Source organism: Ammospiza caudacuta, chromosome 6 (assembly GCF_027887145.1).
Source record: "Ammospiza caudacuta isolate bAmmCau1 chromosome 6, bAmmCau1.pri, whole genome shotgun sequence".
Classification (NCBI taxonomy): domain Eukaryota; kingdom Metazoa; phylum Chordata; class Aves; order Passeriformes; family Passerellidae; genus Ammospiza; species Ammospiza caudacuta.
In genome coordinates this window covers 48,543,752-48,571,737 of record NC_080598.1, presented here as the reverse complement: position 1 = coordinate 48,571,737, position 27,986 = coordinate 48,543,752, and the positions used below count along the sequence as shown (strand labels likewise).

At 39.3% G+C, this 27,986-nt stretch overlaps 2 protein-coding genes across 6 annotated transcripts in view; one reads left to right on the top strand and one right to left on the bottom strand.

The window, feature by feature from the left end:
- Positions 1 to 11,170, bottom strand: part of TTC8 (tetratricopeptide repeat domain 8) — a 41,285-nt gene extending 30,115 nt beyond the window's left edge. The window contains exons 1-4 of one of the 2 annotated variants that reach the window (XM_058806805.1): positions 11,017 to 11,130; positions 5,078 to 5,107; positions 4,328 to 4,406; positions 2,019 to 2,139 (exon numbers count right to left, since the gene is read on the bottom strand). In XM_058806805.1, coding sequence (XP_058662788.1) covers positions 2,019 to 2,139; positions 4,328 to 4,406; positions 5,078 to 5,107; positions 11,017 to 11,057 — 271 coding nt within the window. In that variant the 5' untranslated portion in view covers positions 11,058 to 11,130. Of the gene's footprint in view, positions 1 to 2,018; positions 2,140 to 4,327; positions 4,407 to 5,077; positions 5,108 to 11,016 lie in introns of both variants that reach the window. The other variant, XM_058806806.1, reaches the window with a different exon arrangement.
- An 11,786-nt stretch (positions 11,171 to 22,956) lies between these two features.
- EML5 (EMAP like 5) overlaps positions 22,957 to 27,986 on the top strand; it is a 92,885-nt gene continuing 87,855 nt past the window's right edge. For all 4 annotated transcript variants that reach the window (XM_058806573.1, XM_058806570.1, XM_058806571.1 and 1 more), the window contains exon 1: positions 22,957 to 23,153. In XM_058806573.1, coding sequence (XP_058662556.1) covers positions 22,957 to 23,153 — 197 coding nt within the window. The remainder of the gene's footprint in view (positions 23,154 to 27,986) is intronic.

Genomic DNA, 27,986 nt, shown 5'->3' with positions numbered 1-27,986 from the left:
GACAGCTCCCATTTTTATTAAGTCAAGTGTACAAGTGGAGTAATCACAGAACCAAAGGATGGTGGAGGTCTGAAGGAACCTCTGGAGATCCTATGGTCCAGTGATGCTCAAGTAGGGGCACCTGAAGCCAGCTGCCCAGGACCCTATTTAGATGGTTTCTGGATAGCTCTAAGGAGGCAGATTCCACATTCTCCACGAGGAGCCTGTGCCAGTTCTCAGTCACCCTCATAGTTAAAAATAAATGTTTCCTGATGTTCAGAAGAAACCTCCTGTACTTAAGTTTGTGCCCACTGCCTCTGGTCCTGTCCCTAGACACCACTGACTCTGTTGTCCTTGCACTCTGTTCAGTGATTTCTGTTCTTACCTTTTATGCAAAAGTGTAACACTCGAACACCTCAGAAGTATAAAGAAAGTAAAATCAAGGTGTAGAAGAAAAACATGTTTTCTGCATGTGAGTGGATCATTGTTTGGTTTGGTGACTACAAAAGACAAGTGGATAAATAGAAAGGTTTAAGAAAAGACTTTCAAGACTCAACTCAAAAATTAAAATATATAGCTCAGAATGAGAAGATTGTTCAGCTTATCAAAGAAAAGATCACTGAATGATTTAATGACAGATTTACCTACTTACTTGGGAAATACACCTTTGAAAATAACTTTGTATCAGTCATAAAATGTTCACAAAGAAGCAACAGGTGGAGTTATAGTTAATAGTTCCTACTAAAGATATGGCACACTGATAAAATCTATTAAATTTAATAATTTACAAAAGACTGCAGGGAGTTCTCTATCTTTGGAAAGTTCTTATACTTTCTGAAAAATTATATACTAGTTCAGGCACATCTAGCAGATTTGAAGCACTAATAGCAAAGTCTTATCTCAATGATACAGAAGTGGAGGCTACACTATTGTAATAATTTTCTTTGGTTTTGAAATCTGTGACACACTATCCAGAAGGTCACCTTTTTTTCAGCTTCAACATAGCATGAATATATTTTTCCAGAATGCCTTATTTCTAAATAATATTCATCAAATTATTTTTCTTGGAAGATAATCTCTACCACAGGGGACACAAAATCAAATTAAACTCCAGATTCTATTACTATGGAATTTTAAGACAGATATCCATAATTAGTTGACCACAATGTATAAACACGTCTCCAGTACTGTGTGACTGTGACTGAGCATGTAATGAAAATTTTAAAAACTGTAACAAGATAGACATGCAATTACCTACATCCATAGAGACAAGAAAAGCTTTTAACACTTCAAGTGTCAGTTTGGTCTATGTTCAGTTCTTCCCTTGAATTTCTTTACATGCTACATGGTTGAGAGCTACGCTTAAAAAGTTACATAAAAACTTCCATGTGAACTGTACTAAAGAAACAAAGAAAAATATAAATACTGCCAAAAAAGTAGTGGAAGACAACTAATTATTGTCCACTTGAAAGCCAATTGACAAAGCTGAAAAATAATTGCATAGAAGAAACAATGTCAGAGCTGAAGAACTGCTTGGCAAAGGAAGAGAAAAATTAAGTAGAGAAAAGCAGAAGAAAGAAAATCAGTTCAGATAATGTTTGCAGGACGTGATGCCAAAAGGTGGTATCTGACTCTTGACTACACTACAGGCATATGGATAAAATTCACAGTACACCGAGAGCAGATTTTTTCTCTAGTTTCCCACAACGCCTAAAGAAGCCAGAAAGGAGTAAAAGAAATCAACATATTGGTGGAAAAATCAAGTAACCACTTGTAACCTCACTACGTTTCCTCAAATGCAGAGGAAAAGCTGACGAAACACAATTGAGCATGGTCTGAACTCTCGTCTGACAGGCCTAAGTACTACATCAAGAACACACAGTGGATCTCAACATTGCCATAAAACAATCTAAAATGCTTTTTTTACCAATACTAAATGCTGTATCAGGTCACCTCAGTTTGTTCAATTCTAGATGGCAAAAGAGATGGCCCAAAGAGCTCTTGTTGAATCAATGTATTGAAGTGAAAGTCAATCTTACGTGCAACTTGAGCAATGGCATTTTCATCCAGGATGATCTCTGCGATTCCTTCTTGATCCATATCAATTTCATCCACATACACCATTTCTGTCAAAGCCCGTGTTTTCAGGTTCCAGGCAGCCTGAATAAGGATAAGTAAAAAGTAAAATGTCTTCAAGACTCTAAGTAAATAATCTAATCAGCAGTTTTATCATTTCTTTATTATTCACTTCACAGCTTTATTAGGCCTGAATAAGGTATTGACTTAAAACAGCTGAGTATATCCATCTGCCTGATGGAGGTATAAAAGGAGACTAAGTCTTTTGTTCAAAGCATCAGCTGTAAAACACTGTATAAATATACACCCCAGGCATTTCAGATTATGAGAGCATTGAAATCCATTTTAGTGACCTGAACTGACAAATTACTACACTGTATGTCTTGAAGGATAATCTGAGCAGCATGGAAAGGCAAGCATAACTCCAGCCTATGTGACAAGCTTTGTGTAGACTGTGAAGACACCAAATCAGTGGGGAGAAAAAAGAAAACAAGAAAAATCAATAGCAGCCATATAGAAATACCAACAAAGGTATTGTGCAGGTATAAGTGCAGGTCCAACCACTTTGATAATTTGATATGCTTGTAATGTACTCATAGAACTGGCATGATATAGGAAGTCACAAGACCAATCCCTGATCTTCCATCAGATATTGAACAGATGTTTTTTCCCAGAGTAAAAATCACTGCCAAGATAATTAGATTTGCTTCCTTTCTAACACGGAGTACAGCAATCTGGTGGAAAAGCATATTAATATTGGCTAAGGAGACCTTTCAAAATAGAAACAGACTATCTTAATAGAAATAAAGGTCAAACACATGGAAATGTTTGTTCCTTAAGTAAGAGGTATGAGAAGATCTGAAACTCAAGTTTATTTAATAATTTAAGTAATCATTTAATGAGACACTTCTCTTTCACCCTGTCATTTCCTCTAAACTTTCCTTATACTTTTATGCAAAGTTGTGTCAATCAAAAAGAAAGTGTATGCGAAGATGCTGAAATATTTAACTATTCTTTTAAAAAGTGCTTTCTTCCAAGCAGAAGGAGGATGTCAGCCAGCAGATTCAACCACAATTGGAAATTTTTGTTCAAGAATGAAGAAAAAGGAATTCAGCAGGATGATCTGAATCTAGGCCAGACAGTCATAATCCAGATTTGCTTTATTTTCTCTTAGTTTATTCTTATGTAGTAGGATGACAGCCTTTAATTAATTTTGAGATTTCTGTTAGATGTTCAACACCTTTAACAGCTTTTCATTATTCTATGAAGTATTTAGTTTGTTGAATTTTTAATACCTTGATGCTACTCTGTTCTTTTCAAAGACATGTATATCTGCAGTCAACATGACCATGTCTCCACAGGTAATATTCTCCAATTAGAGCTCTTGCATACCCAAGCACAGGCTAATTTCATACTAGAAATAAGAAAATCTGCCCATAGTAATGATCTGTTCCTGGAAATTGGAAGTCGTAACTCCTCTACACTAATTGCTAAAACTGAGGTCAGTTCTTTACATAGGCATAAGTGTATTATTGTAATTTTTCCACTAACTACCATGTGAAAATGTGTTTTTAAAATCAACATGTCTCTTTGTCATTACTGGGCAAATATCTGTCATAAAAAATATGACAGATATTAAGCATCTCTTCCAGTGTAAAGCTCCTAGTCCAAGGCCTCACAGCCAACAAAAAATTCAAATATCACACAGTATTCCTTAATTAAACATCTGTTTGTAGATTACAGATTATCTGCTTTCTCTTTCTGGGACTGATAATTTTGTATTTGTGATAAGCACCATGTCTAGAGCTTATGAAGATAAACTGCATTTTTATGAAAAGGCATTTATATGATAGGAAAAGGAAAGGGGAGCTAATTTCTGATGACCCACATATTCAAAACATAACAAATTTAGTTTGCTTAACTCATAATCAGAACAAAATTTACAATACCTAATAGCAATTAAAGAGGTACAGAAATGTGATGCAGTATATAAGTATACAGTATACAGCATGTAAGTCTAAACTCCAGAAAGAGAAGTGACAGTGTTTTTCACTCAGTTTTTGTGAAGTTTGTAACTGAATCAAGTATTTTCTTCTTGATACTGAAAAGTACAAAAACCAAATTAAAAATATAGACTTTGTTTTCTCTAAACATGGTAACATACTTTTTCAAGAGCTTGTATTCCCTAACAATCCTTTCTATTATAATAAATTTTATTCCATACACAATGAAAACCCCAGAACACAACTACATTGTGAAGGGTAATAATTACACTCAAGAAGATATCCAGCAGTGTTTCAGTGAAACCATTCTCCATGTAAACAACTTGCATGTATTCATGGCGTAAAGACCTGTAAAATATGTTATGGAGCTGTATTTAAAAATGCCATTTCACATTGCATTTAATCTCTTCTGACTGTAGGCTGGAGCCAAAAGATGCCATCACCTGCCCAATACTATTCTTGCCATTGCAATAATCTAGAGCTAATGTGGGCAGAGGGAAAATTAATTAATTACTCTCAGTCTTCCATCACTTATGCAAATCATTATCATGCACCTACAAGGCTACTGGACTGCACAAGGTAAGCAGTGAGCCTGAGCTGCAGGAGCAGGAAGAGCATGGGTAGGGCCCCACCATTCCATGCATTAAATAAAACATGAAAGTGAGTCCTAAGAGCACAAACATTGTTCTGTCTGTGAATACACATTGTTTTCTTCCTAATCTCATCTGCAGATGAAGGTCATTCAGTTCAAGGTAGATTCAATTTAGCTTTTAGAAAGCACTGAACTGCTGAAAAAAGATATAGGAAAAATATGAGAGAAATAAAATTCTATCAAATATAAAAGCTGCCTGTTCAAAATATCAAAAATCTTCCCTTTATCAAAAGTAATGCCTTACCAATAACAACAACAAAAAAATTATGCTATTGAGGACATAACTACAAAACAAGTATTATTCAGAGTATTAGAAATTCTTCCCAATGATTGCATCTAATGATTGAATTCATGGAAAGAACTTTACCTGAAACACAGTGTATTCAGAATCAAGCTCCTGTAAAGAGAGAAAATAGAAACTAAGGAATGGAAATGCCAAACAATAAAAACAACAATACAAGTGTATTCATACTCCGTGACAACCTCATTCTGCACAAACATTTTCTCTCTGACACATATATCTAAATTTTCATTTTATTACATTATCTCAACTTACACACATTATGAAGCTAATCAATGTTTTGCACAATGAAAGTAAATTTGCAGTAAGTGTATCTTTCTGATACCTTTGCTTTCTTGCTTCTGCTGAATCTAGCCAAATCTTAGATTAACATGCAAGCATTATGAAGCTGAAAAATGATAGATTAAAAGAAAATGAACTTGGAAGATGTATGCACATGTCCTAAAAATTAACCAGATTATTACACCATCATCTTTAGAATGCCTACTTAATAAAATCCATTTTTGCACACTTTTTTCAGCTGCTGCTGGTGATCACAATGATACCATGCAAGCAAACAAAAGAAAATTCCATGGCTTTTTCATGGTACTTTTATGATTAAAATGATGTATTCATTGCACTTAGACAGTAATACTGTAAGTGGAATAAATGTCAAACTAACAGCCTATTGCACAACCCAAAAAAACCAAAAGAAAAGCTACCAGATGAAGTTTACTGTAAGCAAAAAAGCTGGAACTTGCATCTACTTGAAAACTTCCAGAAAAATTGAGTAAATACTGACAGGAAAGAAATATAGGTTTATCACAAATTAATGTGTAATTATCATGTTTACATAATATTTAAACTACCCTTCACTTCCAGGGACTGGGGATTAGTTTTTCCTAATGTATTACTTTAGCTTTGGACAAGGAAGGTGGGAGATGAATGTTACTTTCTCTAAATCACTATTGGTCTTTCGTAGTGTCAGATCACTTCTGCTCCTAGAGGTAGTGAAAATTTTCTTGCATATCTGGCATTGTATAAATCTATCCCAGTTAAACCAACTGTATCAGACTGAATGCACAATCTTCAAGTAATTCAGACTATAAAGGGACTTCTGAAGGTCTCTAGTCCAAAGCCCTCAAGGCAAGATCAGCTATGAGGTCAGCTGAGATTGCTCAAAGTCTTGTCCAATTGGATCTTGAAAACCTTCAAGGATGGAGGCTGCACAGTGCCACTGGGCAACCTGTTTACTGCTGACTATCCTTATAGAGAAATGTTTTCCTCCATACCAAGCCAAAGCCTCCTTCACTTCCCTGCACCATTGCAAGTGGTCCCTGGCTCCATTTTCTTGATAACCTCCTTGTATGCATCAGTATCAGAGACTGCTATTAGATCACACCGATGTCTTCCCCCAGCTCAAGCACTGCCCTGCTGCTGTCTGCTTTGCAGCCAAGACACAGAGCTGGCTTCTGTCCCGCCAGGAGAATGGCAATGTCAAAATCACCCCTCTGTAGTATGAGGCATGGTCTATTTCTTCCAATTTGAACATTTTGACTCAGTACATTCTATGACAGCAGGGACCCAGAATACTGGTGAAGGACATCTTCCTTCTGTACTGTACTGGAATTTGTGGCCTTTAAAGGATTGTATTTGGAACCAAAAAGTTGTTCACTGCTGTTAGAATGCATAACGCATCTTGCACATTGAGTATTCTATGGAACTGAACATTATTCAGGGATTAATCTCAGTTTACTGTGATGTACCTGGGTCTGACTAAGGCACTGAAACTGGCTTTGCATTTCAGTTGAATGATTAAATGAACTACTACAATTCTTTTATGTATAGCATTTTTTTTCTAAAAAAACCAAACTATTCAGCTTTCTAAGTAATAAAGGATGTTGGGATATTTCAGCTTACATTTTGTTCACCCCATTGTGTCTGAGCATTACAGCCCATATGAAGATGGTTCTAAGAACAGTAGGATGTCTTCCATACCATATGTGCTACAGTAACTAATGAGGACAACTTTGGAATATTATGTCAACACTGATACAAAAATGCCTTGATGTTACAGATGTGTACCTTACTTCAGGCATTGTTCATTACTTTCAAAAATAATTTAAAAATCAAAGGAATTTGCTTATGTAGGAGCACTTATATTACTATAAAATTCAGAAATTACATCCCTCATGATTTTGGCAAAAAAAGTAGAGTTGATCAATAATACTAAAACCATTGCATTCTCATAATTGTAGGTGAGAATTGTTTTGTATTGTATGTATTGTATTGTTCATACATACTAGCACATTGTTTCAGTTTTTGACAAGAAATAACTTTAGATTTTAAATAACTCTCAAGCAGGTAAGAGGATCCTCAAATTAAGCAAAAGTATGGAATAACAAAAATTACATTAGAATATAACATATTTTAACATGGGTGGATCCAGCAGCTGCTACACATGCAAGTAATCCACAGGAACTGGATTTTGAAAGGATTAACAAATAGCATTGTCCTGTAAGCTTGTCTCTCAAAACAAAAACTCAAATTTATTATTCATTTACACATATAAAGCTCCCTTGAAAGTCAAAAGATTGTAAAACTAATGAAGGAACTATTTAATCCAGATCCCTAAATCCACTGAGGGCACTTTAATATTAAAATGCAAAGTCAGTTTATGTGAATACCAAAAATACTTAGAATAATGAAGTTTTTTGATGCTTACAGCCTGAAAAAGGGAATATATTACATACTTTATATTATAATAAGGCTTCACTCTACAATTAGTTTTAGGTGAGTACAATTTAATACATGCAAAATATTAAAATCATTATATTCTGAAAATGCTCTTCAAATGATTAAGAGCAGAAACACAGAAAAAAACCCCAAACCTTTATCCAGGAACAGTGACTTCACTCTGAGTGTTACTATTTTCATGCACAAACTTACAGTCTTTTGCTCCAGCAAGTGATTTCAGTTGAAGATGCTTTTTGAAATCAAGTTCAATGCCCATAAACATAACCATGATAACTTTATTATGACCTTACAAAAACAATTATGCAAATTATAGCAGCTGAAAATTAAACATGGGAGAAGAAAGGATGAATGAACAAAAGCAAATCCTCACAGAAGACCATTAATTAAGTTAAAGGAAGAACATCTACTATATATCTATTAATTGTATCAGGCAATTTTTTTCTATTGTTAAACTAGAGCAGGCCTCATACATGGGTTCTGTTTATTGCCTTGAATCCTACATATGGAACACAAAGAGTAATCAGATTAGGTGACTAATCAGGATGATCAACAGAGACAGTCCTGGATTGTATTTCCTCTAGGTCATGCTATTACTATAAACACAGAAGGCAAGGCCTGTTTGCTTACAATAGGAAATAATTAGACTGAACACCAGTATTTTACATGTTTCTATGACCAAATACCAGTCACACGAAATACAGTTTTTATTTATCCTGAGATAATACAGAAGTTAATTCCACAAATACAATTTATATTTCTAATTCTTAAATGAAGACATGCACAGGATATTTTATAGAAAAAAATTTAATCTTCCATAAGATGTAACCCAGTAGCAGCTAATTATTCTTCTATCACAATGTTATTTTCTAAGTACTCTTCATGAAAACTTCATTGATTTTGTTGTTGTGCCCTTTAAGAATTCAAGATATATAATGGCACAGCATTTGATACTGCTACATAAGAAAATTTCTGGTTCATGCCTAGTTAGCTAAAAGGTCAACAAAGTACTTTAAAAACCTCCTAGGGCTTACTGCATCTGGTGACAGGGTTCAAAGAGAGTTCTGCACCAATTAAGACAACCTCTAAATGTATGCACATATGACTATTGACTGGATCATCAGCAAACTTATTTTTAAGATCTTTTCATCATCATTTGCCATGTTCTTAAAGGAGAACTTCTCATCATCATACTTGTGACCCAAACATATCCTGAATACTAAGCCATATGTACAGGGAGTGGTAAATCAAGACATAGGTCAAGATTATACTGGTCAAGAAAATTCCTTACTACATTTTTAAGAGTGGTGGCAAAAATGCAACTACTTCTAAAGCTATTGTAAAAAGCTGGTTTCAGCAGCCCATAGCTCTAGGACACTGCTGCAGATGCAATGGAGCAGGAGTGGTGCTACCACTCAGCAGAAAAGAAGGGGAAAAAGTGCAGGCTTTCACACAGGAAAGGCCATCTCTTTCAGGCATGAAAACCCTTTCCAGTTGGGCAATGTTGGTCTCTTCCTTTACTCACTTGCTGTTACATTCCATGTCTGAGAAGGGAGAAGGCCAGTTGTCTGAGCATGAAAAAGCCCTGGCCTGTAAGAGTCACTGTTTAACTCCACCTGGGCATGTCTTTAAAGGACCCCAGCTCCTGTAGCTGAAATTATATCCTAATGCATGCTGTTCAAAGAAGTGAGTCCCTGAACAGTGACAGAGGCTACTGGTCCTCCAAGACCCCTCTTTGCCTGGTTGCAGAGGTTGGGAAGCACATGCTTAGCAGAATATGGGACAAGAGGATAAGAACAGATGGCACAGTGATTAAAGCTGTTGAGTACTCCTCATGCTGCACAGCAGCTCACTTAATCCAAACTTTCTGCAAGTGTTGTCATTTGTCTGTCTGCTTTCCTGGCGCCCAACATGACATAAAATACCATTTTATACTTGAGCTTAAGCACAGAGTAGAAATGCACTTGTCTTGACATTCCCATGTTGGGATCACAGATTGAAAAATGTTTTACTCATTAAAAACTTTATAAATTAAGAGCAACAGAAGCATCATGATATTTACAACTTTTATTTACTGTTATTTGTGCTATTTCAAGAGTTTCTTTCACAAATCAAGTGTTGTCCTTCCACATGCAAAAGTTACATATATAAAGACCCAATAATATATATAGATATAAATAATACAGCACTAGCATGGAATAATGCTAGTCCCACACTAGCAATACTGAGTCCCATTTAGGGGTCAGGAATAATGTTCTTGGAATACTTTCTCCACTAAAAATGTCAATTGCTCTGCCGATGGCTCCTTGGTGGTGCCTTACAGTGTAAAACATGAAAAAAGAATCTTTTCAATATCTATCCTAAATCAGTTCAAACAATTACTGTGCTTTATATTTACACTATTGTGTGACCATGCAGCTTTCTTTAAAGGCTTGTCCTTTGTGATAAAAAGAACTGCATTCAAGATTCTTTAAACATCTGTCTATAGGATGCTTTGAGACTAAGAAGTTTACTGTAAAGTGTTCAAGATGAAAAGTGTTCAATTACTGTTTTTAAAATATGGCAAAGAAAATGTTTACATGCTTGTAAATATTAATCCAGAAACAACTTTCCCAAATCCTTTACTCTTACAGAAGGGTGGGAAAATATGTAGGTATTGAAAAACATGTCCTACGTTTCCAGAGACTCTGCAGCTGGAAAAAGAGCAGAGAGAGGTAAGCAAATGCCTCCTGTCCCAAGGTAGGGCTCGTAGGTGAGCTGAGCTAAAATGGTATCTCTTAATCTTATGTGATTTGGTCCACACAGCAACGATGATATCTAAACATCAGTATAAAATCAACAGGAACACCCCTAGCAGACCTGATTTTTAATCTCAATTTTTCTCTCTTTAACTCCCCAAAATGCTAAGTGCGTTAAAGTTCTCAGCATTTGGAAGAGCCTGCCCCCCGGCAGTCACGGCAGCTCTCCGGCAGTCCCGGCAACACCGCTCCCCCTCCCAGCGCTGGGGCCGGGCCGGGCCGGGGGGGCTCCCCGGGGCGTGTCTGAGGCGGAGCCGCAGCGCCGGCTCCGGGAGAGGGAGAGCGGAGGGGCGGCGCTGCCCGGCCTCTGCTCCGGGAGCTCGGCGCGGCCCAGCGCTCCTGCCTCGCTGCGGGGCTGCACCCGGCCCCGCCGGCGGCTGCAGCAGGCGCAGCGGCTCCCGGGGCGCCGAGGCAGCCGGGACGCGGCCGCTCCGCCCCTCACCGCCGCCTCCCGCCGCGGCCCGGCCCCGCTACCTGCTCGCCGGGCGGCCTCTCCAGCAGCTGCGAGCAGACATCTGCGCACTCCCGGAACTTCCTCCGCCTGAAGTAGCTCCAGGCCTGGAACAGCGGCTCCAGCCCCATCTCGCCGGCGGGAGAACCGCGGGAGCTCAGGCCGGGCGCCGGCGCCGAGCGGGGCCGCGTTGCCGCCGAGCGGGGCCGCGTTGGTGCCTCCGCGGAGCCGCCGGGCCCCGCCTCGGCCGGCTGGGGCGGAGCGCCGGGGCCGCGGGGGAGGCGGCTCTGGGCGGCCAACGAGGCCCTGCCGGTCCCGGCCCTGCCGCCCCGGGCACGGAGCTCTTGGCCGAGCCCCTCCCTGCCAGCGCCTCTCGTGCGCTTGTTACATTGGTGACTGAAAGCAGAGTTTGATCTGTGATAGTGGCATCAGTAGACTTCCAATAACCAACTATTCTTGACTGTTGTCATTTTCTGTCCTGTTATCTAGAGGAGTTAGAATAAATGCCTAAGCAATAATAATACAGTCCAATAATCCATATTTGGGTAAAATGTTCTTTAGAGCCATGGTTGAGTAACGTACAGATAGCTGTGAACAACAGTTTTCAGTCTTGCAGACTATCAGTTCCTTTAGTTCATTAGTTTTTGCAAGGATATTATCAGACAGATATTTAGAGGTTTGAAAGTTAGAATACAATTGCTCCTAGGTTATATGTACTATAAAATGGTTATTGCAACCATCAACTGAAGTAAAATTAAAAATGCCTAGGTATGCTTGGACCGGTAGTGGCATTTGTGGTGTGAAAATCTTTGAGGGATGAACACTAACAAGATTGATAAAATCATATTGTTGCCATTTAAAGAGATCATTCTAGTTTTATTGCTTTTGTCTCACCTAAACTACCAATTTGTCCAAGATGCATGAAATTAATACCTAGGCCAGCAAGATCAATGTCAGGTATAAAGAGAAGCAGAAGTGGTAGTCCTAGGACTATCACTTATTCAAATATGGGACTGAGTGGCTTGAATTGAAGTAGCAGTTACAGACAGCTTTGCTTTGGTCGTCCTGTGAACAGTGCACAGGTCTACTGGGTCTGCATGGCAAGGCTTTGCGTGAGAGCCCATACGAGTGGCTTCTGTGACAAGCTGCTGGAAGATTCCCCTATGCCCAGTTGGCCAAGCCAAATGATGGTAGCACCTCTGGGATAACAATTTAAACAGGGGAGAAAAGCCTGCGCAACTGCAGCTCAAGTCAGGACTGGGAATATGTGAAACAGCTATGAAGGCATCAAGGTCAGTGAAGAAGAAGGGGAAGCAGTGCTGCAGACACCAGAGCAGGGATCCTGCAGCCTGTCGTGAAGGCCCTGGTGAGGCAGCTGTGTCCCTACAGCCCATGGGGGACCACGGGGGAGCAGAGGATGCTTGAAGGAAGCAGGTGGCTGCTTAAAGGTAGCTGTGAGCCCGTGGAAAGGTCACAGTCTTCCAAAGTCAGATGGGTAGATACTGCTGTGTATCTTCTCAGCAAAAGGAAGGGGAAGATGGTTCTGCAGCAATTTTTGTTTGTTGTGCTGCTGGGCAGGGTGTTCATTGCACTTAGTGATCCAGCTGAACTAATGTCGTCCTGTGGTAGCAATTAGATCAAGATGCATCTTCAGCTTTTGTACAATGAGATTTTTGAAATGTTGCAAATGACGAGAAAAATCAATTTTCCTTCTTTCCAACCACCCCCTGCAAAGGGTTTTTGTTCTCTGTTTGGTTGCAGATAAGGAGGGTTTTTTCAGTTTCTACATGATATATGGAGCCAGAAAAGGTATTGGTGCACAGGTCATCCTTTGCATATAATCTCTGAAGTCTTTTTCACTGGTAATACTGCTTTTCCCTTCCTGTGTGGTGGGATATTCTGAGCTTTCTAATATGGGGATTCTCATTTATATTGATAATTGAAAATCCCAAATTTGAACTTCTAGCCAATATTTTCTCCAAATATTAATCTCTGTGGGTGGCCACATTCCACTTCTCTAACTTACTAAAATGCTGGAATATAACACAGGTAGTCCCTGTGGCTGTCTTTGTGTTCTTTGTAGATCCCTGTATGTCAGTCCCCCTCCAGTGTAACTGCATGGCAGCTAAAGAGCCAGGAATTATATTCAGGTTCTTCTGGAACAAGCTGCTCCAGTGTGGGTCCCCCATGGGGGTCATAAGTCCTAACATGAACCTGTTCCAGCTTCTCTCTCCATGAGGCCACAGGTCCTGCAAGGAGTCTGTTCCAGCACAGGTTTGCCATGTGGCTGGACGTGTTATCTATCACAACACAGCTTTTCAGTGGCTAATTTTGTGGGAAGTTCAACAAAATTAATTTGGGGAATTGCACCTGAGATGTACGTGATTTGTAGGAGAAGAACAAATTGTAATTTTCCTGTTTAACATTAACAGAAAAGAAAATCAGAATTTGGTAATAGCATCATCCTGGGAGAGATTGTCTAGGTGGAAAAATGTTTTGCCATGCAAAATGTTACAAGTAGTGTCTGTGTGATATTATGAAAGATGGAATTTGCCTGGCTTTAGTGCAATATAGGCTTGTCTGCATTTTTTTACCAAAAGTTTTGTAAGTCTAGTGGTTAGTCCTTTCCATTAACTTAGATAAAAATGCTTAATTGATCATAACAGTCAAATATTCTCCAACTGCAATGAATTCCTCCATGTTTACTGAGTCAGTGCTATATTGGGACAATGATGGGTATGTGACATAGCTACACAAATCACCAGGGTTTATTAAAGAAAAGTCATGTGCTTGTCTTGTATAACTGTGCACATTCATTGTATTAGAGGTGACCTGACCTTGGCTGGGATGTTTTGAGTGACTGTTGTCATCCTCTGTGAATGGACAGGAAATTTAGTGGTGCTGCTTTATTTGCAGCTTGAGTATTGTGATGGTATCACTGTCACATAGGTAATTTGAACCTCAGCTTCATTTATTTGAACTAAGAACAAAAAATTCAAATTTCAGAAGTAAGGGTCAGTTCCTCTTCTGTCTGTTATTTATTCTTAATCTGAAAACTAGTTGTCCCTGAGATAGGCTGCAAGAAAAACTCTCACTATAGTTATTTATAGATGAAATATCAGGGAGCTCTACTGAACAGAATGAGTTATTATTTATCTTTATTCAGAAAACACATGGGTTTGTATAATTTCTTTTTTAAAAACATAGGTTTTGTGACAACTATAACTGTGTACTGGATTTCAGTCATGTTTCAATTAACTGTTCAATACCTTGTCACCATTAAATGTTGCTTAGAGATTTAAATCGGCTTCACATTTTCACCTTTTATTTGAATAGTTTTTTCCTTTTTTGCCAAGAAGGACACTTTAAACTGATACTGAATACTGGCTCTGAATGGATAGATGTCTTCAATGTTTTTCATCTTTATACACTCCTCTAGAATAAATGATTGTGATGCCTAAAATGCTTTGCATTTTCCAGATGTTTTTATAACTTTTCTTTGCCAGTCTCTTAATATTTAAATGCCAGTCTCTTAATATTTAAATTCTGAGTTTCTTACAAAGTAGGAACAGAAGAGAGTAGGACAGGACCCATCAACAGTTAATATGCCTTTCATTTTAAAAACACAGATGGTATGGGTTGACTTTGTCTCCCATGACTATAAGTCTCCCATGGGAGTCCTCTGTGCACCAATCAATCATACTTATTTCTTGAATAAGTAATGATAACGCACAGCCTTATCTCTCCTCATGAATGTGCATTCTTACAATAAAACCAGAAATAGAACCTAAAAATGGATCCTAAAATTCAGTTGATATCTTGAAATTTCTTCTCTGAGGAGAAATGTCCTGTATCCTTTAGTAGCTAACTCATTTAGATGCAGGCTACTGCTTCTTTCAGTTACTCATCTCTCTTGAGATATAAGATTACAGAACAAAGATGTAGTTTGCAACTCAATACAATTAACAAGGGCTTGAAAAAAAATATTGAAATTGTGACACTGCAGATTGCCTGGAAATGTCTTGCTCACCTTTGAGTAAGAGTTGGCATATTGGAAGTTGACATGCAAAAAAGGTTCGCTCTGATGAATCAGATACCTTTGGTATCAGGGGAATTGAGAACAACAGAGCATAGAACAGGTTTTATTTTGTGTTTTTTGAAAGACCCCAAACAGGACTACAGATCAGGCCATGCCCAGGGAAGGCACACAGATTTGCAGAAGGGCACAAAGAGGAAGCTCCCTCCATATGTGCTATTTTCAGCCAGGACTTTGACATCTGAAGCTGAGTTCACATATTTGTTTGTAGAACCCATTTCTTGCTGACTGTAGAAAATTAGGAGATGCCATGCAAATGAAATTGCATTAAGAGTAGAGTTTTGTTCTGATGCATGGATTCACTGTCTGGGAAAGTAATTTGTAGTAACACCTTCAGTTTTCATTCTATGGCCAACCAAGAGAACAACATGCATCAATAGCAATTATTGCAATCATAAATAAGAATTCTGCTGTTTCTTTCTTACCATACATGATAACCTAATCATGGTTACCATGGTCTAGCTGAAAAAGGATCCTCCAGCAGTAGACAACAGAAATGAGGTGGCAATAATGTTCAGGTCCTAAACATCAACCTTCCTTCATAGGACTTTATGTCTGTCCTCTGTTATTTATATATTAACTGAACCCAGTCTTTTAATCACACCTACACCTCCTTCAGTGTACAGGATGAATGGGATGCTTTTCAAGTGAGATTATTACCGTTCTTTTTATCTGTAGTGCTTCATATGAGGCACTATTTCTTGTTTGATGCAGATGCTCTGGATGCTGTGCTGAATATAGATTGGTGTTCATAACACTAGAAGAAATCAATGCAGCTATAAAAACCCAAATAGTGGCCTATGAAAAAGGCTGGCCTGTTATTTCTATTGAAGGATAGGCTGTAAAAAATTGCAAAGGATCCACTGATTAACTGGATGTTGAGCTTAAAAATACTTGGACTTTACTATTTTTCTTCCTTTTCAAGTTTAGAGCAGCTAGACTAACACACTTATTTGCAGTGGATCCCAAATATCAAAGTAGGAAACCTGGTAATAATACCAACTTAGGAGTCATACCTGGAAATCTTCTGGAAATCTTGATATAAATATTTTGGCCATACTTATCTGTATATATAAATGCAGAGGGGAGAGAATACAGATCTCCTGTTACTCAGCCTACTGTATTAATAAAAAGCCATTCCAGCATCATCATTTGTTATATACCTGTTAGCTCCCACAAAAAAAAAAAAAAAAAAAAAAAAAAAAAAAAAAAAAAAAAAAAAAAAATTAGGTGCCCTACAAATCTACTTTCTTCCTTTTAGGAGTCTTAGTCTGATTCATTATTTATTTAACATTTTTAGAGCAAAAATGTGGGGAAAAGATCTATTTTGAGGATGAGTGGAGTTTTATGAAGAGTGGCTGGTTTATAAAGCCTTTATATAGGCTTGTGCACAGTGGGTTATGCTAGAAAATTATATCATGTAACAGTTTATGGCCCCTATTTTCTTTTACAATTGGAAGCACTTGAAAAGAACTATTTGGTGTCCTAAAAGTAGGTTTACTTTGCTTCAGTTGGCAGACTGACAGAAGTGCAGTGTGACTCTATTCCAGTCCTTAACTGATCTCTTCCAGAGTTTAGCTAAATCTGGTAGTATGAAGTCATAAAATGAAATTAATTAATTCAAGGTCTGCATTCCACTGCTTAATAGTATTATGTTACTTTTTAAGTTTCTTGCCATTGTGAGTGTTAACACTGTTACTTTATTTAATGTTTAAATATTTTATTTCCTTCAGTTCTTCTGAAAGTTTGTATCATTGCTAGTAAATTATGTCGTGTTTGACAAACCTGCAGTATTGTATGTTGATGCTATGTGGATGCTATGCAGACTTATGGTTAAGATGTTTCATGATTCCTTTTGACAGCTAAGCTTTTTGAGACCTTTTGCAAAGTCAGTACTATGCACTGTATTTTGAAAACCTTGTCAACTACTGTGTAAAAGGATGTCAGCTTGACCGCACAATTTTAATCTCCTAATTATCATCAGCTAGCTGAAATTTTGATTAATTCTCCAAACAATATTAACAACATGTTTTGGAGTTGATTTTTCTACACTATTCTAGTTGTAAAAAAAGGATTTAAAACAGGTATAAAAATTATCACTGTGGGCAAAGATGTTGCTTCACATTGGTTTTGATCATATTATAAAATGGAGCCTAAGATAGCTTACTTTAAAGTAAGTTGCATTCTATATTTAGTCATTAGTCAACAGTTGAAATTGATTTTAAGAGTTCAGAATCAGATTCTTATCATAAGTCTATTGATAGAAAATACCTTGGGATTCAACTACCATCCCTTTATGTGCTGCATTTAAACCTTGTGCTGCATGTAAACCTTTAAACCTTGTTGAGGTTGTCCTGTGCTATGTCAAATGCTGGTCTTGATACAAGTTCTTCTAATCACCTAGATGAATGATTTCAGTAAACACATAATTTTACCTAAAATGCACACTGAAGAAAGCTGTTTAGATCCAAGCTGTGTGTATGTTGATTAGACCCATGGTGTGTAAACACAGTGACATTTCTGAAAGAAACTGAGTGCTCCACTGAGAGGCATCAGAATGCATCTTGGTGTCACTTTGTTGGCAGTCAGAAGCACAGTGGATTTTTCATTATCTGTAGACTAAAAAGAAGTTTCAGCTGATGTTGTTCACTGATGTACTTGCACCACTTCCAAATGTCCAGAAATTATTGCTTTCTATACTAACTGTGGATTCATTTAATTTCAATAATGTTTCTATCTTATTCATCCCTTTGCCAGACCTAAGTTGGGAAACCATTGCCTAATGGCATTTCTAAATAAATTTTCAATTTTTGTGAATAAATGTATTGTGGCCTTGGTTGCTGTCTTTATTGTGACATTTTCATTGTATTTTCAAAAGGATGCCTGTTTCTTCCAGTGCCTAACATGAATGTTTTCCAAATTAATACAATTCCTATAATTATCAAGGTGTAATTTAACTTGCAGAAACAGAAAAAATAATGTCTGTAATATTTAAATTTATACACATATAATTATTATATTTTAATGTCAACCATTATATGGAGTTTATCAATCAGTACCAAAAGAAAACATGTATTCAGAGTTACAGTTACCAAGTTTATAATAGAACTTGTTTTTAAAATGGTTACAGAATTGGATGATGCTTTGACATAGTACATGATTTTAAAAAACAGTTGCATTTTTCTCTTCAAGGGATGTCAGCTATACTCTTTTGAAATTGTCAGAATTTTGGAAGTACAGTATAATTTACTCATGGCTTGTTGCTCTTTAGCTCATCATTTTCCAACACCTTGTTATAAAGAATCCTCCTTATATGACCATACCCTGTACATACTCCCATCCTGCATTTGCCAGACTCTTCTGTCTTGAGACAAGATGAAGAAATTAATAACTTTTTCTGTGTTATTTTCTTATCCTTAATTAATTCCTTTGCTTTTTGGTGATGCAGTTCACCTACTGATTATGTCAAGCCTTCTTGTTTCTAATGTTATTCTTACAAAAAATCTCTGTTGTTAATTTAATAAAATATCTTAGTTCTTTAAAAAGTTTTAATAATTTACATCTAGTACGTTGCTGACATGGTATAAAATACCTCATTGAGCTTTCATTTTTCTGAAGGGGAATTAACTCATCTAGTGTTTGAGTATGTGATGCTGTCTTCTTTCATCGACTTCTTTTTTTTATCCAATAGTAAACAGGCCTTTGTGATCCTACATGTTTGCTCTAGTGCTGTTAAATGGTAGCAGGTAATTCTTATTACTCTCTCTTAAGTAGGTTTCTTAGTTTTGCAGAATATTGTTTTCAGACATTGTGTTCCCAAAATAGACTGGGACCTTTTAATCCCCAAGAATGTTGATATTAATGTTGTCACTGTTGTTCACCGCTTTCATATTCTATAATTACTACTTGAACCAGCTACTCTGTATTACTTAGGACTTAACAGAGAATAATCCCTCATCTTGTGTGCTCTGGAATTAGCTGTTCCAAGAGCATTTGTTTAAGAAATCACTTCTCTAAGCCTTGTTACATTTAGCAGAACATGAGAAAATACCTTGTAAATATAATTGCAATATGCTAAGGAGTATGTTTTCTTATAGGTATCCACTGTGAGACATAAAAATGCTACTTATGGGATTTCATTTAGGAAGGTGGTGTACCTGTGTCACTGTATACTAAGGAAACATCATTTGCAGTGATGTATATGAAGGAATATAGAGAACATAATAGGAAAAATATAAACACCACCACAGGCAGCTAAGGCAAAACAGCCAAACTGTTGTGAAGAAGAGTAAAAAATGTCTTATTTTTCTGAAAGGTCATTTGTTTCCCAGTACAGTGATAGTGGCAATAAGGCATACCTGACCCTGCCATTGGCTCAGCCGTCAGGCCATGGTGTTGATACCACCAAGTCGTGGGCTCAAACCCTGTATGAGCCATCCATGTAAGAGCTGGACTCGGTGACCCTTGTGGGTCCCTTCCAACGCAGAACGCCCTTTTCGATCTGTGACATTTCCTTTCCCCCGAGCCCCGCCCGGCCCGGTGTGTTTGTTCCGCCAGCCGCGATCAGCACCTCGGACAGCGCCGTGCCCGTCCCGCCGCTCCCGGGCTGCGGGGAGCGAGCGGGGGATGCTCCCGGACCCAGAACCGCTCCGAAAGGTCCGGCCGTGCTCGGTTTCGGCAGCTACCGAGAAGGAGGAACGGCAGGGCCTGGCGGCTGAGTTCTGGGGTAATTGTGTACGCGTACAAGAATGCTACACTGATGGAGGGATGCTGTGTGTGGGGCCTTGGGGCTCCCAAAGCGTTGAGTGCCCGCTGTGGGTGAGTGATATGGGTGGAGACATCCAGAGGCCAAGGGAATGATGTGTGTCCGGGCGGGAAGGCCGGACAGAGCAAGGACAGAGGAAGAGGTTGTTACACTGCTTCCCATTCCTGTCAAGAATAGATGCCAAGTATGTAAAATTCCACTTGCACCCCCTGTGCATCAGCATAAGGTTAATAAACTACGACAATGAATAGTTTTCCTCTTGTAATTTTCTCTCAGGCATTGCCCCATTTTAGAGATAGTAGAAAATTCCTGAAAACTCTGAAGAAAATGCTGGCTGTTATTGTGGGGCATGTGATGTGCAGCTGTTGCCCTCCTCACACTGCATGTATGTAGTTTCTCTGAGAACTGATGTGGGCTCTTCTGCTCATTACACAAAATATGAGCTCCAGCTTCCAGTTAGAGACAATGTTGTTACATATTAAATTTTCTTCCTGATTGCTGGTTTTTTTTTTTTTTTTGTTTTTCCTCTCTTCATTTTTAGTTTTGGAACAGGTGACTGAAAACAGCCTATTTACTTTCCCCTACCAAATACTCTCTTCTAATTTCTGAGTTGCAAGTAAGACAACAGGATTAACAAATTTTTCACTGAAATTAATACTGCACATTTGATCTCAAGAGATTCAGAATTTCACTTTAAGTAATAATCTAAGAAAAATATGTATTTATAGAGTAGAAGAAATTAAAGACCATAACTATAATTAGGGGTTTTCTACATTCATGTTTAAATATATGTTATATAGGCAGTAAATAGAAAAGGAATACATTCTTAATTTGTACCATAAAAATACTCCCACTTTCAAATGAGCTTTTGTAATATCAGAAGTAAAATATATCAGATGCCTATGTCTGCTGATAATCAATCCAATCTCCAGAATGAGATTAGGCATCATTATAGACTTTTAATCTAAGCACCTTTCCCATGGGATAGCAACACAGAGCAGCCATGCAGAGTTAACTTCTGATTAGAAAGAATAATTCATTTTGCAGTTCTAAGACAAGCTAGTTGGGAATTGTCCAGTCCATTTCTCTGGCTACTTACCTCTCCTGAACCTTCCAGAGAAACTATGGCTCCCCAAGTTCCAAGGTGCTCCACCTGTTTAGGAAGCAAATAGAAGGAGAAAAAACTGCTTATGATCTTCTAAGAGTAAGATTTGCTTTAGTTAATATATATTTTTGTCCTGGTTAGGGATTAAAGTCCTTTTCTTTAATTTGTAAAATTGTATGTTTCATGGAAGGGTAAGTTTCCTTGGGTGTAAGTTTCAGGCTACATGAATTTCTCTGCAAATTTCTCTTCCATTCTGTGTTGTTTTCATTAAACATATGGGACTGAAAGCTGCATCTGAGCCTGACATCACAAACACTGTCATTGTAAGAGCTTGAGAAAAATATTGTCTCTCAGTGTTTTACACTGTGAAAATATGTTAATATAAAGGTTATTAACTGGAATGCTTAAATGCATGCATTTTTACAAAAGAATTATTTTTTTCTAAAACAATCAAAGGACTAATAAAATATTAAGCTTATGCAAGAAAGATTTAAGAGAAAAAACTCCCTCTAATTAAAATGAAAATAAAGTGGCACAGGAAAATGTCTCCAGTACAAACTCACTAGTTAAGAGTAAATATTTTGTGGGAGAACAGTCAATATGAGCAACAATATAGTAAAAGAGCAAAAGAAGATGAAGAAATGTATTTAAAAATAAATCCTAATAAAATAAATACGCTTAGAAAGTTAAACTTCTGCTGAAAGTAATACGGAAACAATCGAGTTATTTTAAATTGTCAAACCAGACAGTTACCCGGGAGCTTTTAGAACAGAATTCCACTCTACAGCACAAAGCTGTTCTCATGATCGTGTACTGTACATTTATTTAGCCACCACGGTACTCTATCGGGTGACAAAGCTGGGGGAAGCACGTTTTGCTGACCAAAACTCTGGACGTGGCCAGGGGGTTCCCCGGCGCTGCTGCCTCATGCGGCACGGAGAAGTCGCTTCCACGTCCGTGAGGTCGGAAAGTGGCGGCTTTGCCATGTCAAACGCTTTGAGAACTCAGGATGAAAAGTTCTGTATGGGGAAATTAGGGCTTGAAGGGGCTGCGTCATGCAGTGCATGACTCAGGCGGTGGGCTGAAAGGGTTAACTAATCGTCATTAAAAATTACAGTTGACATATCGTTCTCGGATGGCAGGGAGCTGGCGTGCCGCCGGTCCCCAGTGGGAGCGGGGGGAGCTTGCACGCACGGCCGACAAGGGGCTGCGACTCTTCCAGCGCCAGGGGCTGCCGAGAGCCGGCGGCGCTGCGCCGGGGGAAAGGCAAGGGACGGACATGTTCCCCGAAGGGGCAGTAAAACAAAAACCCCCCTCAGCTTGGGGAAAGGGGAGAAGACGCAGCCTCGCTTGAGAAGGAAAAAAGAAAAAAAAAAAAAGAAAAGAAAAGAAAAGAAAAGAAAAGAAAAGAAAAGAAAAGAAAAGAAAAGAAAAGAAAAGAAAAGAAAAGAAAAGAAAAGAAAAGAAAAGAAAAGAAAAGAAAAGAAAAGAAAAGAAAAGGTAAATATAGAAAAGCCCCGCGACACGCCACAACGCGCGGTGGTGAAGCGCGCTCCCGCCCGCCCGCTCGCTGCCATCGCTCGGTGGCCGGCCCCCACTGGGTCCCCGCTCGGTCTCCGCTGGGTCTCCGCTCGGTCCCCGCGTCGCCCCCGCCGCCCGCCGGGCCCGCCCGGCCGCTGACGGCGCCGCCCTCGGCGCAGGCGCATCCGGGGCGCGGGGGGGCCGGAGCGGCGCCGCGCCCTCGCTCCGCGTCCCGGGCGGTGTCTCAGCGCAGCCATGTCTGGCGGCGCGGGGCGGCGAGGCGCGCTCGGGCGGCGGCGCCCTCTGTGAGGCGGCGGCGGCGGCGGACGAGCGACGGCGGCGGGCATCCATGTCGGCGGGCAGGGATTAGCGCGGCGGGCACCCAGCCGAGCGGAGGGGGCGGCCGGCCCGTCGCCCCCTTCCCGCGGGGTCTCCGGCGGGAACGAGCCGTACCCGGCTGGCGGGGGCGGGTGGACATGGCTGACCGGAGCGCGCCGAGCTGCCACCTGCGGCTGGAGTGGGTCTACGGCTACCGGGGTCATCAGTGCCGCAACAACCTCTACTACACGGCCGCCAAAGAGATCGTCTACTTCGTGGCGGGGGTCGGCGTGGTCTACAGCCCCCGGGAGCACCGGCAGAAATTCTACCTGGGGCACCAGGACGACATCATCAGGTACCGCTGGCGCCGCGCCCCCGGGCCGCATCCCGCCGCGGGCTCCGGCCGTCCCGGCCCCACAGCCCGGCTCGTCCCCCGCTCGCTCCTCCCTTCCCCCTGGAGCGGGGCGCGAGTGTTCCCCGGTGCCGTCCCGGGCAGAGCCGGTGGTGCGCGTCCCGCGGGTGCTGTGGGGATCCGGGGGTCGGACCGAAATACATCAAGGACAGCCAGCGCTTCCTCACCGCCCCCCCCCGCCCGGGCTTCGCCGTGGGTAGAAACAGCCTGGAAATGGCTTTTAGCTGTCGGATTTAATCAGCCGCGCTGTGTGGCCCCCGCTGCCGCCGGTGTGCGGTGCCGAAACTCGTAGGGGCGCCTGTGCCCGGCGCGGCAGCCCCAGGGTCGCCGCTCGGTGCCCGGCCGCCCCTGAATGTCAAAGGGCCGGCGGGAGGAGAAGCATTAATCGCGTGTGTTCCCGGAGCGCTCGGGCTGCGGAGGAGGTTAATCTGTAGCAGGTAGACCTTTGTCTGGTGTTTAAAAGGCGACGATTACATGGGGAATTAGTGGCCTGCCTGTAACTCACGCAACTTTAAGGGTAATCTTAAAAGAACAGCCTTTCTTGAGAAGTTGCGGCTTCTTCTGTAGCTCAGTAGTTCATTTGGCAGGGAATGTTACCAGGTGCTGAGTCCATTAAAAAAATTAATTATAAACTGATGTTGCAAAAGAAGTGTGCTGGTATGATTTCTTATATGTGTTTCCACTCCAAGGATGCTTTTGTAAGCCTAGTGGTGTTGTGAGATCAGTAAGAGAATTTGAGGAGTATGAAGGGCAGATGTGAGCCTGAGTCATCAATCTTTTCCCTTACAGTAGGTGTCATTGCAAATGGATTTTAAATTCTGATTTCCTTTGGTCTTCCTATTGGGGTAAGAGCTAGTAGTAGATACTTTTGTAGGTCTTTTGTATGTTTAACAGTACAAAATTTGTTTTTATGATCCTTAGTGCTCCAAGGCATACCTCTGTATGTGTTACTCATGAGTAACAGGTATTGCCTGTAGAGAGCAGAATAGATGCTATGTCTTTCATTTAAGCTTTTAGACACACTAGAAAACTTGATCATCATGGCCACTTTTTTCCTTTGTTTAAATCTTTTGGAAGGAATTTAAATAGCTCTGAAGTATGGCTGTGAATGTTTCTAAGAAGGGTGTCACTTCCATAGTATATTTCTCTTTGGTGCTAGATATGTGAATAAAACGTAGTCAATGTACCACGGTAGAGTGTCGTACTAGGGGTGTTGAGTCAGGAGTTTGAATCACTATTATTTGCATTGCTTAATATTTTAACATTCTCACTTTAATCCAGGAAAAACTGTTTTCTTAAGAGCTGCTAGCCACCTGTGATGTCAGGTGCTGTGGGAAATCCAGATCTGCACCTTGCTATTGTGCTGGGGAAGCGGTGGCTCCCGCTCGTTCCGAGGTCGCGGCAGTGTAATATTACACATTTAATACCATCTATTCAGCAGGGCTTCCGAGTGACACTGCTTGTTTCAGTAGCACTTCTTGTAGCAGAAGAATTAAATGGTTTGAGCTACAACCGGACAAGTTTTTCCGTTTGCATGTGGTAACAGTTTCTTGCTCAGTCTCTCTCAGTTTTGGTACAGTGTGCTACATTTGGCTAAAATGTGACAGAATTGTTTAGAATAGTACTAAACAAAAAAAAAAAAAACAAAACAAAACAACAAAAAACAAAAAAGAACACAGAACCCAACAAACAAACAAAAATCTGCTGTAAGTCAGCAAACTGGAGAGAAAGTGTGTCTGGTTTGTGTATGTACTTTGATTTGAATGATACCACGGCCCTTTCAAATATAGCAGTTTCTTCTGCCCTGAATTGTATTGATGCGAGAATGTAATTCTAAGTATGATAAGTATGCAGTTAGAATTTTGCATGGTTCTTAAATGCAAAAGCTATACAGAAATATCAGTATGCATCAAGAGGAATGCTTGGTTTAAAAGCAGTGTGGCTATTTCTAATAGTACGATTACTGCTACTTTCTCTAAAATGCGATGTGGTACCACTTAAATGCCATCTCACACTTTTGCTGACTAAACTTGATTATCTAAACATGTTAGTTCTTAATATTTAAAGGAGACATAGGAAGGTCAAATATTAAAAAAAAAACAACAACAAAACCCAAAGCCCAAAAAGCAGAAATTGGATTATATAATATAGTAATCAGTGTTGCTAAATTTTCCCTCTGAAGATAAACTCAACTGTTGTATTGGAAAAGAATGAATAGATTTTGTGCTTTAGCAGTCTCAGCAAGTACTGTGCATGCTGAGATATTTGGGATTTTTTAGTGAAAGCAATGGGAGGATTAAGTGTCTTTTTACAAATATGGGATCTAATTTGTGAAAGCAGTTCTGGAGTCTGAAAATCTTACGTATTTAAAGAATCAAACTTTCATGAGCCTAGCTCCATAGCTACAGGGACTAAGCATAAATATTGCTCACTACATGGTGATATTATTAGTGCTCTTCATTATGAGAACTTTTATATTATCATTCTTTGGATGACATTATAATTGTAAACATCAATCAGAAAAGAGGAACTGTAGTTCTTAAGTCAGAGACCATTTCTTTAGTAGTAGAAAACAGTATTGGAGTAATGGACAGTCATAGGAAATGACTGTCATATGGAACATAGGAAATTTTCCATTGGAAATTTCTAACACTAGCATTTAGTTTTTGTTCTGCTTTGAGGTTTTACCTGCTTTTGTTAAATGAAACCCTGTTAAATGAAACCCTGCTGTATTATTTTTATATGATTAGGTGTTTTAACATGATTTGTTTTCAGTATGAGTGTCTAATCTTAATTTTAATCATGGTGTCCACACCCCAAACTCCTCAGCCTCAGTTAACTGTATAGTAAAAGTAAGAAAGCTCTCTTTCAGTGTTTTGTCCCTCAGATCTATTGAAAACTCTTTTGGACTAAAAGAAAATAATGAGGGTCGTTTCAAACATCTTTTATTAGTCTGTTTTGGTGGTTTGTTTGTTTGTTTGGTTTTTTTTTTTTTTTAATTTGAACAATCTCAGTTGTATTCCATTTTTAAAAATACTTTTCTTGCGAGCTGGTGAGCTTTTGCTTTTTATGGATGTTTTTATATCTCATCTGAGAATTATTTTCCAGAAATTAACTCACTATTCTGGAGGATACAGTTACGTGTTTTCAATCTTGTCTCCCATTTCTTATTCGTTTGCATATATTTATGGTTGAAGTCCAGGAATGTATGCAAAGACTTGTGGAAAGTATCAGCTGCAGAAATACTTTGGAAATTTGCATCTTTCAGGAGTGCAGTTAATTGAGTTTCTTATATTTTTCAGGAGTAAATAAGGAGAAAAATCTTGTACGTGAAATCTCAGGTGACTGGCTTTGATCTGTTGCCAGCAGCATAACTTGGATGTCTTCTGTGTTTGTGGAAGAGAAGTTCCTCTGTCCAAGCATGGCTGTGTATGTGTGGGAGATACTATTACTGAATGAAAATGCAGGTTTTTCTTACAAAGCTACTGGTTTCTAGCATGTATTCTCTAGGATTTCATGCATCACCAAACTAGCTTGTGATCTGTAGAATGGTTTGCTTTCTGGTAGCTGAGGATGAAACAGTCTCTTGGTGTGTGCAGGTTAGATCTTAACTTTGTTCTCTCCATAATTTTATTGGTTTAGAGGATTGTAGGGTTTTAATGTTGGCTGATCTTCCCATTTCAGAGACACCTTAGGGGGATTGTATTTAAATCTGATCTGAATCGAGATTTCAGAAGATGCCCCCTCAGAGTTTTAGCTTGTCATACTGTAAAACTCATGCTCACGTTGAGGCTCCTTATTTGTCTGGGCTTGCCAAAGTGTATTTGTGTATTTAATTTTTTTTGATATGAGAAGATTGGGAATCCTGAACTTATCCACCTTTTAAAATGGCAATCTACTGGCAAAAGCCTTTGATGTCGCTAGGACAAATGTCTATGCTGATGTGCTCCAAGGAGACCACTGACATGCTCCAAGGTGACTTGTAGAATCATTTTTCCTTTTGATTTATTTTTTTGTTCCTTCCCTTCCTTCCCTTCCTTCCCTTCCTTTTTCCTGTGACCATCTATTCTTTTTTTGCTTCAAAGTACTGGAATTTTACTGGGAATTAACTTTTCATCTGACATTGATAAAAAATAATTGAAATAATAAACCAAATAATTGAAAAATAAAACCAAAACATAAGGTTAAATCAGTGCATCTTTTTGAGAGCTTTAGTAGACTTGGGAAAATTTTATATTCTGCTTTCCATGATTCTTGATTTCAAACTTTAGCACTTATTTGTAATTCTCCTTTTGCACCATTACCTTTATGCTGACAAAAAACAACCACACAACTGTGCCAGTCACAGAAAGAAGAATTATGTTTCTCTGTCAGAAGGAAACAAATGAGGAAGAGTTGTTATCTGTCCTACTTTTTTAATATCCATTATGTGAGCTAGCTGGCAAATAATAGTGCTGCTTTTGTATATTCTTCCTAGAACTTAATCACTGTGACTGCTTGATTAAGATGTTTGTGGTACATTTAGGTTTTATTGCTTAAAGTAGTAGCTGGCACATTTTTTGCTAGTAAGAGCTCTTGAATCTCTGCTGATAATGGCATTTATGGCTCTGCTCTTGAGCAACTCTAGGCTGTGTCTAAGTGAATTTCCCTTCTTGTCTGAAGTCTGTACATTTTTCCTTGTCTTGGACTAAGTTGGGGGAAAGAAATCATCCATCATTTGTCCCAGGACTCATGCAGTGTTCTGCTTTTAGGGCAAACATAGCTTAAAATATTATT